Genomic DNA, 11,753 nt, shown 5'->3' on the forward strand with positions numbered 1-11,753 from the left:
CCTCGACTACTGCAACATCCATTTCTGTGGTCTCCCTGCTAACACCCTCGCACCTTTCCAGTCCATCCTTATCTCTGCTGCCCGACTAATTCATCTTTCTCCTTAGCTTCTCCCCTCTGCAAATCTCTTCACTGGCTCCCATTCCCTCAGCATATCCATTTAAAATTACTAATACTGACCTACAAGGCCATCGATAACCTGTCTCCCCCATATGTCTCTGAACCAATCTCTTCGATACCTTCCCTCACGTAATCTCCGGTCCTCCCAAGACCTCCTTCTCTCCTCCACACTTATTCGCTCCTCACCCAACCGCCTCCAAGACTTCTCCCGAATTGCCCCTATCCTCTGGAATTCTTTGCCCTAACAAGTCCGACTATCAACCACATTTGGATCCTTCAGACGGAACCTGAAAACCCACTTCTTCAAAAAGACTACAGCCTGCAATGACCCCGCTACCTCCTTCTCTCTCACCACTACCAGAGATATCACCTCAACCAACACCGGAACTGCTGCAACCCACCAACCTACTGTCTCCTTCCCCACCATCCTGTATCATGTAAGCCTGAAAGAGGGGAGAGAACCCTGCCCTATCAGTCTGTCATTGTTAGTTTGCTTACTGTAAGTGATATCTGTAATTTGTATGTAACCCCTTCTCATGTACACACCATGGAATCAATGCTGCTATATAAATAAATAATAAAATTTAGTGAACCTAGTAAAAAAGCAAAAACAAAACAAGTGTGGGATGGCACTTTTTTGCAACTTCACTGGATTTTTTTCCCCGTTTTCAAGTACACAACATGGTAAAACCAATGGTGGCGTTCAAAAGTACAACTCGTCTTGCAAAAAATAAGCCCTCACATAGCCATATTGACAAAAAAATAAAGAAGTTACAGGCTCTAGGAAGAAGGGGAGCGAAAAATGAAACCGCAAAACCAAAAATAGCTCTGTGGTTAAGATGTTAGACAACCACAACGGATTTCATCAACCCAGGTATCATTTTAATCAGTATAAAGGCGCCGACCTGACACTGTCTGTAGGCTACTGTGCACAATCCTGCTGGCAGGTTCACGTTAATGAAGCTGCCAATCAATGATGGAGGGCAGAGATTACCAAAGCTCATGAATATTGAGGACTAAGTTACAGCAGATACCAACAGTTTATCAAAGTTATGAAAGTGAACTGCTGGAATCAGTCTCTGACCCTATTTTATTCTGCTCTCAGATAATTTGCAGCAAAAATCTGCTGACAGATCTTCTACGAACTTAAGGCCCCTTCTCACTTAGCGATCGCTAATACGTCACCGATTTTGTGACGCAACAGCAATCTCGCCACATGTGACACGTAGCAGCGACCGGCCCCCCTGCTGGATATCGCTGATCGTGCAGGAATGTCCTGGGCCATTTTTTCCTCGTCGGCGCCCGCTGGCCAGCATGCATCGCTGGATCGTTGCTGCATCGTTGAAGAGATCTGCCTGTTTGGCAGCTTACTAGCGACCATTTAGCGACACACCAGCTATCGCTACCAGGTCATATCGTTGTCGGGATCGCTGGTGCGTCGCTAAGTGAAACGGGACCCTTAGAGACACTGATTCTGAAGGCTGCCTTTCTATTTGCCAGCAGGTCTTCACATAATCCTTTAGGGCCCTTTCACATTTGCGTATGAACATAGAGATCAAATACAGATACTGTATGTAATATAAATAGCATTTATTTTGCTCTGCTTCGTGTACTAAGTTGTTTGTATTACGTTTGTATATGGTCTGTTATTTGTTAAAGTATTAAGTACTTTTTTTTTTGCATTTTCCCAGTTGTGAAAAAATGCAGATAAAAAAAAAAAAAAAAAAAAAAGAAGAAATACACTTGTAAGCTATGCAAACATGGAAAATGCATTATTAACATCAACCTGATCAGTTCCTTGTCCTCAAATGATACCCACTAAATGTATTGCACCATGGCGCATATCAAATAAAAGAATCAGCCCTGGTGCCCAGGCATTTATTCCCGCTTTTCATGTCAATGACAGATGGGTGCTTCTACCTGATGCTGAATGCAAGGAGCTGGTTCTGGTCACTGATTACATCAACTGACCTCTCCTCTGTTAGAAATCATCACAGACCATTCCACCAAGGAAGCGAAAAGAAAATGCTGTGATCTCTAGTGGACGGGAGGGCCCGGGGTGCCTATTGGAAAAGTGGGGTTAGGGGGTGGGAGAGGATGCAAATTTTACTTCTATGAAGTTAGCAGATGATGCTCTAATGGCCCTGTACATATGTTTGGGACCACCCGCCTATGGGAAGGATAGAGAGTGGTAATGGAGTCGCTGATGTTCGTGAATTATAGTTTAAATATAAAACTACGGTCTCACCTGAGATCCTGGGTGCCAACGTATAAATCTTTGAGTAGCGAGGATGTTCCCAGCATGGACAAAGTCACCTGAAATATTAAGACAGAATCGGATGACGTTTCTCCCATAGGATCCGTTCATACAAAGTGGAGTGTTGTGCAAGGACATACATTGAGACATCTCTGAAAAAAATATTCTGGGACAAATTCTCAGTATCATCATACTTTGTGCATAATGACCCAAATAAAGGACTACCCCATTCTGCAAAGTGATTTTAGGTGAACATTTCTGAGGTTTCAACATATGTAGTTTTATTGATGCTCCCCACACATAGACACGCTAGGAAAATGGAAGAGCTTCTGTAGCAAAATCCTGAGCATGGGACAGGCACTTAGAAGCCCACAGGACTGACAGGTTCTTTACATTACTAATGGTACGTTGAAAGCATTGCCGCACAACAGTAAGAAACTCACCATCTGATTTCTTGAAGCCGTATCTCCTGCCTGGACTTTTTCCTCCCAAGTTCTTGGAACTGGTTCCCGCTTTCTTTGATGCCCCCCTGGCCACAATCCATGTTGCAGGGGTCGGGGAGACTAAAAACAGACAACATGTTTATAAACTCACAGTTCAACTGAAAAAAAAAATACTTTTTAGATAGATATACACAGTGAGTACGGAAAGTATTCAGACCCCTTTAAATTTTTAACTCTGATTCATTGCAGCCATTAAGTAAATTCAAAAAAGTTCATTTTTTTCTCATTACTGTACACTCTGCACCCCATCTTCACTGAAAAAAACTGAAATGTAGAAATTTTTGCAAATTTATAAAAAAAAGAAAAACTGAAATATCACATGGCCATAAGTATTCAGACCCTTTGCTCAGACCCTCATATTTAAGTCACATGCTGTCCATTTCCTTGTGATCCTCCTTGAGATGGTTCTACTCCTTCATTGGAGTCCAGCTGTGTTTAACCCCTTAACGACCAAGCCATTTTGTAGGTTAAAGACCAGGCCTTAATTTTGAAATCAGACCATCGTCACTTTATGTGGTTATAACTCTGGAACGCTTCAACGGATCCCGCTGATTCTGAGGTTGCTTTTTCGCAACACATTGTACTTCATGTTAGCGGTAAACTTTCTTCGATATGACTTGCATTTATTTATGAAAAAAACGGAAACATGGCGAAAATTTTTAAAATTTTGCAATTTTCAAACTTAATCTTTATGCCCTTAAATCAGAGATCTGTCACAAAAAATACTTAATAAATAACATTTTCCACATGTTTACTTTACATCAGCACAATTTTGGAACCAAATTTTTTTTTTTGATAGGAAGGTTTATAAGGGTTAAAAGTTGACCTGCAATTTCTCATTTTTACAACACTTTTTTTTTTTTTTTAGGGACCACATCACATTTGAAGTCACTTTGAGGGGTCTATATGATAGAAAATACCCAAAAGTGACACCATTCTAAAAACTGCACCCCTTCAAGGTGCTCAAAACGTTTATTAACCCTTCAGGTGCTTCACAGGAATTTTTTTTTAATGTTGAAAAAAAAAATGAACATTTAACTTTTTTTTCACAAAAAATTTTATTTCAGATCCTTTTTTTTTTTTTTTACCAAGGGTAACAGGAGAAATTGGACTGCAAAAGTTATTGTGCAATTTGTTCTGAGTACGCTGATACCTGATATGTGGGGGTAAACCACTGTTTAGGCACATGGCAGAGCTCGGAAGGGTAAGAGTGCCGTTTGACTTTTCAATACAAAATTGGCTGGAATGGAGATCGGACGTCATGTCACATTTGGAGAGCCCCTGATGTGCCTAAACAGTGGAAACCCCCAATAAGTGACCGCATTTTGGAAACTAGACCACCCAAGGACCTTACCTAGATATGTGGTGAGAACTTTGAACCCCCAAATGCTTCACAGAAGTTTATAACGTACAGCCGTACAAGTAAAAAAAAAAAATCATTTATTCCACAAAAATGATCTTTTCACCCCCAATTTTTATTTTCCCAAGGGTAACAGGACCCCAAACGTTATTGTGCAATTTGTCCTGAGTACGCTGATACCCCATATGTGGGAGAAAACTACTGCATGGGCACACGTTGGGGCTCGGAAGGGAAGTAGCGATGTTTTGGAATGCAGACTTTGATGGAATGATCTGCAGGTGTCTTGTCGCGTTTGGAGAGCCCCTGATGTGCCTAAACAGTGGAAGCCCCCCCACAAGTGACCCCATTTTGCAAATTAGCCCCCCCAAGGAATTTATATAGATGTGTGGCGAGCACTTTGAACCCCCAAGTGCTTTGCAGAAGTTTATAACGTAGAGCCATAAAAAAAAATCATTTTTTTCCACAAAAATGACAGTTTGCCCTCAATTTTTTATTTTCCCAAGGGTAACAGGAGAAATTGGACCCTAAATGTTGTTGAGCAATTTGTCCTGAGTAAACTGATACCCCATATGTGGGGGTAAACCACTGTTTGGGCGCATGGCAGAGCTTGGAAGGGAAGGAGCACCATTTGACTTTTTCAGCGCAGAATTGGTTGGAATTTAGATCAGATGCCATGTTGCATTTGGAGAGCCCCTGATGTGCCCAAACAGTGGAAACCCCCAATTCTAACTCCAACCCTAACAGTAATCTCAGCCCTAATAGGAAAATGGAAATAAAATAAAAATGTATTATTTTTCCCTAACTAAGGGGGTGATAAAGGGGGGTTTGATTTACTATTTATGGCGGGTTTTTATGTTTGGCAGCTGTCGCATGCTAAAAGACGCTTGTTATTGTAAAAATAGTTTTTGCACCACCACATTTTGAGAGCTATAATTTTTCCATATTTTGACCCACAGAGTCATGCGAAGTCTTTTTTGCGGGACGAGTTGACGTTTTTATTGGTACCATTTTCGGGCACGTGACATTTTCTTTATCGCTTCTTATTCTGATTTTTGGGACACAGAATGAACAAAAACCAGCATTTCATGAATTTCTTTTGGGGGGGGGGGGGGGGGTGTTTACACCGTTCCGCCTGCAGTAAAATTGATAAAGCGGTTTTATTTTTCGGGTCAGTACGATTACAGCGATACCTCATTTATATCATTTCTTTATGTTTTGCGGCTTTTATACAATAAAAACTATTTTATATATAAAAAAAATATTTTTGCATTGCTTTAATCTGAGAACTATAACTATTTTTTCGCTGATCATAGAATCATAGAATCGTAGAGTTGGAAGGGACCTCCTGGGCCATCTGGTCCAACCCCCTGCTCAAAGCAGGATTCGCTAAATCATCCCAGTCAGATGTCTGTCCAGCCTCTGTTTGAAGACTTCCATTGAAGGAGAACTCACCACTTCTCGTGGCAGCCTGTTCCACTCATTGATCACTCTAACTGTCAAAAAGTTTTTTCTAATATCTAATCTGTGTCTCCTCCCATTCAGCTTCATCCCATTGCTTCTAGTCTTTCCTTGTGCAAATGAGAATAAAGTTGATCCTTCTACAATGTGACAGCCCTTTAGATATTTGTAGACAGCTATTAAGTCTCCTCTCAGTCTTCTCTTTTGCAAACTAAACATTCCCAAATCCTGCAACCTTTCCTCATAAGACAGGGTTTGCAGACCGGTCACCATTCTGGTCGCTCTTTTCTGAACTTGCTCCAGTTTGTTGATGTCTTTTTTAAAATGTGGTGCCCAAAATTGGACACAATATTCCAGATGAGGTCTGACCAAAGAGGAGTAGAGGGAAATAATTACTTCACGTGATCTAGACTGTATGCTTCTGTTAATACATCCTAGAATTGCATTTGCCTTTTTTGCTGCTGCAAAATGATGATGCTGTATGGCGGCCTGTTTTTTGTGGGACAAGATGATGTTTTCAGCGGTACCATGTTTATTTATATACGTCTTTTTTATCGCGTGTTATTGCACTTTTTGTTCGGCAGTATGATGATAAAGCATTGTTTTTTGATTTGTTTTTTTTTTGAAGGGGTTCACTAAAGGGGTTAACTAGTGGAACAGTTTTATAGGGCGAGTCATTACGGACGTGGCGATACTAAATGTGTATTTTTATTTTTTGTTTTATTTACAAAAAAAAAGAATTTATTGGGGAATGTTATGGTTTTTTTTAAATTTATTTAGATACAGGAAAGATGTATATCTTTGTACCGTGTTAGCCAGTAGATAGAAAAATATTCAGGATTGAGAGTCCTCAGTAGTTGATACCTTTTAATGGCCAACTGAAAAGATGGTAACACATTGCAAGCTTTCGAGACTACTCAGGTCTCTTCATCAGGCTAAACTAATACAAAATCTGAAGTCACATATTTATGCACAATACAGCCTAGAAAAAATATTGTGCATAAATATGTGACTTCAGATTTTGTATTAGTCTAGCCTGATGAAGAGACCTGAGTAGTCTCGAAAGCTTGCAATGTGTTACCATCTTTTCAGTTAGCCATTAAAAGGTAACAACTACTGAGGACTCTCAATCCTGGATATTTTTAATTTATTTAGGAATTTTCTATTAATTATTTTTACACGTTTTTTTTTTTTTACTTTATTATATTGTCCCCGGGGGGGGGGGGGGGGGGGGGGGGGGGGGGGACATTACAATAAAGAGTCAGATCGCTGATCTGAATCTGACACTTTGCACAGCACTGTGTCAGATCAGCGATCTGATAGGCGCTGCACATCTGGGACAGCATGTCTCCCTCCCTCCACCAACGTCACGTTGCACCACAGATTGTCCAGTAGAGATGGATGCTTTAGTCCAGGTCTGGGAGGAGATCCCTCAGGAGAACATCCACAACCTCATCAGGAGCATGCGTAGGCATTGCAGGGAGGTTATACAGGCACGTGGAGGCAACACACAATACTGAGCATCATTTTGATTTGTTTCCACTTTCATTTTGGGGGTCTCTCCAAATCCAGACCTCCATTGGTTCGAAAATTTGACTTCCACTGATGATTTTTGTGTGATTATGTTGACAGCACATTCAACTTCGTACAGAACAAAGTACTCAATGAGAATATTTCATTCATTTAGATCTAGGATGTGTTATTTGAGTGTTCCCGCCTTATTTTTCTGAGCAGTAGGTGGTGTATGTGTAAATATATATATATATATATATATATATATATATATATATTTTTTTTTTTTTTTTTTCCTTTGGTGATTTAACCTGTCAGGAGCATGCTCCGTTAGAAAAAAGGGATCCATTGCCGGCATCCGTCAGTTAACGGATGACAGATCCTGCACCCATAGGCTTTTATTCTAGCAAGTCGACGGACACAAAAAACGTTGCTTTGTGTGCCGTGTCCGGCCGCTGGACAATTTTTTTTTCGATGGACGAAACGTGAGGCCATCCGTCGCTAATACAAGTTTAGTTTACACAAAAACTATTTTACCGAAAATATTAATTTTGCTTCGCTTTATTCTGAGAGCTAAAACTTTTTTTTAGATTTTTCTGCTGATGGAGCTTGTTTTTTTCGGGATAAGATGACGTTTTCAGCAGTACTATTTTTATTTACATCTGTCTTTTTTATTGCGTTTTATTGCACTTTTTGTTTGGCGGAATGATAAAGCATTTTTTTTTGCCTCGTTTTTTATTTATTTTTTATGGTGTTCACTGAACGGGGTTAACTAGCGGGACAGTTTTATAGAGTAGGTTGTTACGGACGAGGCGATACCAAATGTGTACTTTTATTGTTTTTTATTTACATAAATGTATTTTTTGGTATAATTTTTTTTCTTTATTTGGGGATTTTTACACATTACAATTTTTTTTTTTTTTAACTTTATTACATTTTTCCAATATGGGACATTTAATATATAAAGCTCAAGTGTGTGTATGTATGTCCGGGATTGGCATCCGCACTGTCGCAGCTACAGCCACAAAATTTGGCAGTCACACGTCTGGACCCCGAGAGTCTCCTAGGCTATGTTGTGAGGTGAAATTTTAACCCCGCGCGTTCCAATTCACCAATTTTGCCCCTATCTACATAATGGGGAAAAAAGTGTGTATCAAGCCCCGCCCCTCATTATGATGTCATAATGGTTGCCATGGCGGCGCTGATGTCATCAAAGGTTGCAAGCCCCGCCGCTCACTATGATGTCATAATGGTTGGCTATGGGATGGAGGATGTATGATGGGTATATGGGCACGGGACTATGGGATGGAGGATATGTATGACGGGTATATGGGCACGGGACTATGGGATGGAGGATGTGTGATGGGTATATGGGCATGGGACTATGGGATGGAGGCTATGTATGATGGGCATATGGGCATGGGACTATGGAATGGAGGATATGTATGATGGGTATATGGGCACTCGACTATGGGATGGAGGATGTGTGATGGGTATATGGGCATGGGACTATGGGATGGAGGCTATGTATGATGGGCATGGGACTATGGAATGGAGGATGTGTGATGGGTATATGGGCACTCGACTATGGGATGGCGAATATGTATGATGGGTATATGGGCACGGGCCTATGGAATCGTGGATATGTATGATGGGTATATGGGCACGGGACTATGGGATGGAGGATAATTATAATTTGCTATGGGATGTGTGATGGGTATATGGGCACTGGACTATGGGATGGAGGATATGTATGATGGGTATATGGGCACTGGACTATGGGATGGAGGATATGTATGATGAGTATATGGGCACGGGACTATGGGATGGCGGATATGTATGATGGGTATATGGGCACGGGACTATGGGATGGAGGATAATTATAATTTGCTATGGGATGTGTGATGGGTATATGGGCACTGGACTATGGGATGGAGGATATGTATGATGGGTATATGGGCACTGGACTATGGGATGGAGGATATGTATGATGAGTATATGGGCATGGGACTATGGGATGGTGGATATGTATGATGGGTATATGGGCACGGGACTATGGGATGGAGGATAATTATAATTTGCTATAACTAACCACAGTTAGTTACTATGCCCGGGCAGCGCCGGGCTCTTCAGCTAGTTACTATACAGTGCCTACAAGTAGTATTCAACCCCCTGCAGATTTAGCAGGTTTGATAAGATGCAAATAAGTTAGAGCCTTCAAACTTCACACAAGAGCAGGATTTATTAACAGATGCATAAATCTTACAAACCAAAAAGTTATGTTGCTCAGTTAAATTTTAATAAATTTTAAACATAAAAGTGTGGGTCAATTATTATTCAACCCCTAGGTTTAATATTTTGTGGAATAACCCTTGTTTGCAATTACAGCTAATAATCGTCTTTTATAAGACCTGATCAGGCCGGCACAGGTCTCTGGAGTTATCTTGGCCCACTCCTCCATGCAGATCTTCTCCAAGTTATCTAGGTTCTTTGGGTGTCTCATGTGGACTTTAATCTTGAGCTCCTTCCACAAGTTTTCAATTGGGTTAAGGTCAGGAGACTGACTAAGCCACTCCAACACCTTGATTTTTTCCCTCTTGAACCAGGCCTTGGTTTTCTTGGCTGTGTGCTTTTGGGTCGTTGTCTTGTTGGAAGATGAAATGACGACCCATCTTAAGATCCTTGATGGAGGAGCGGAGGTTCTTGGCCAAAATCTCCAGGTAGGCAGTGCTATCCATCTTCCCATGGATGCGGACCAGATGGCCAGGCCCCTTGGCTGAGAAACGGCCCCACAGCATGATGCTGCCACCACCATGCTTGACTGTAGGGATGGTATTCTTGGGGTCGTATGCAGTGCCATCCAGTCTCCAAACGTCACGTGTGTGGTTGGCACCAAAGATCTCGATCTTGGTCTCATCAGACCAGAGAACCTTGAACCAGTCTGTCTCAGAGTCCTCCAAGTGATCATGAGCAAACTGTAGACGAGCCTTGACATGACGCTTTGAAAGTAAAGGTACCTTACGGGCTCGTCTGGAACGGAGACCATTGCGGTGGAGTACGTTACTTATGGTATTGACTGAAACCAATGTCCCCACTGCCATGAGATCTTCCCGGAGCTCCTTCCTTGTTGTCCTTGGGTTAGCCTTAACTCTTCGGACAAGCCTGGCCTCGGCACGAGAGGAAACTTTCAAAGGCTGTCCAGGCCGTGGAAGGCTAACAGTAGTTCCATAAGCCTTCCACTTCCGGATGATGCTCCCAACAGTGGAGACAGGTAGGCCCAACTCCTTGGAAAGGGTTTTGTACCCCTTGCTTGCCTTGTGACCCTCCACGATCTTGTCTCTGATGGCCTTGGAATGCTCCTTTGTCTTTCCCATGTTGACCATGTATGAGTGCTGTTCACAAGTTTGGGGAGGGTCTTAAATAGTCAGAAAAGGCTGGAAAAAGAGATAATTAATCCAAACATGTGAAGCTCATTGTTCTTTGTGCCTGAAATACTTCTTAATACTTTAGGGGAACCAAACAGAATTCTGGTGGTTTGAGGGGTTGAATAATAAATGACCCTCTGAATAAACTTTTCACAATTTAAAAAAAAATTACACAAAGAAATAACATTCTTTTTTGCTGCAGTGCATTTCACACTTCCAGGCTGATCTACAGTCCAAATGTCACAATGCCAAGTTAATTCCGAATGTGTAAACCTGCTAAATCTGCAGAGGGTTGAATACTACTTGTAGGCACTGTATGTCAGATCGCTGATCTGACACTTATCATTGCTGAGTATTAGATCAGTGATCTGACAGGCAGTGTAGGAGGTTTCTCAGCATCTGCTCTCAGGCGCTGAGAAGCCACCTCCCTGCTGGACCCGGTGGCCATCTTGGAGCCGGGGAACTCCATGGAGACCTCCAGAACAACGCGATTGCATCACGTTGTTCTGGTGAAAGCGCGCAAGGAGCCCCCTCCTTGTGCGATGCTTCTCTATGCCGCTGTCACAGCTGACACCTGCACCCGATCACAGCGGCACTCAGTGTGAAGCCGCGGTGATCGTGCCGCTGTACTAGTACTGATGGGGGCAGAAATGCAGTTCCCACAGAGCAGTACTTGTACGGCAAGGGTCGTAAAGGGGTTAAACCTTCTAGCAACCTAACAAAACAAAGGATATTTTAAAAATGGTGCTGATGTAAAGCAGACATGAGGGAAATGTTATTTAATGACTATTTTATGTGGTATGACTGCCTGGATTAAAGAGATTATCATTCAAAGTTTGAAAATTGCTAATTTTTAGAACATTTTGACATTTCTGATATTTTTATAAATAAATGCAGAAAATATCGACTTAAATTTACTATTACCATAAAGTACAATGTGTCACGAAAAAAACAGTTTCAAAATCAATGAGATCTGTTGAAGTGTTCTCGACTTACCCTATTACCACATACAGTGACACTGGTCAGATGTGAAAAGTTTGGCCCAGTCACTAAGGGGTTATATATGGGAGCCCCAGAAATCCCCCCAAAAAAGAGGTTCTGGACCCTGCAGAGCCTTGT

At 41.7% G+C, this 11,753-nt stretch overlaps 1 protein-coding gene across 1 annotated transcript in view; it reads right to left on the reverse strand.

Moving 5' to 3' along the window:
• The window catches only part of MRPL27 (mitochondrial ribosomal protein L27), a 31,137-nt gene that overhangs the window by 18,280 nt on the left and 1,104 nt on the right, over positions 1-11,753 (reverse strand). The window contains exons 2-3 of the mRNA XM_073588043.1: positions 2,820-2,939; positions 2,368-2,435 (exon numbers count right to left, since the gene is read on the reverse strand). Of these exons, the coding sequence (XP_073444144.1) occupies positions 2,368-2,435; positions 2,820-2,939 (188 nt within the window). The remainder of the gene's footprint in view (positions 1-2,367; positions 2,436-2,819; positions 2,940-11,753) is intronic.

This window comes from Dendrobates tinctorius, unplaced genomic scaffold, assembly GCF_039654945.1.
Source record: "Dendrobates tinctorius isolate UK_male_01 unplaced genomic scaffold, ASM3965494v1 ptg000103l, whole genome shotgun sequence".
Taxonomy (NCBI): domain Eukaryota; kingdom Metazoa; phylum Chordata; class Amphibia; order Anura; family Dendrobatidae; genus Dendrobates; species Dendrobates tinctorius.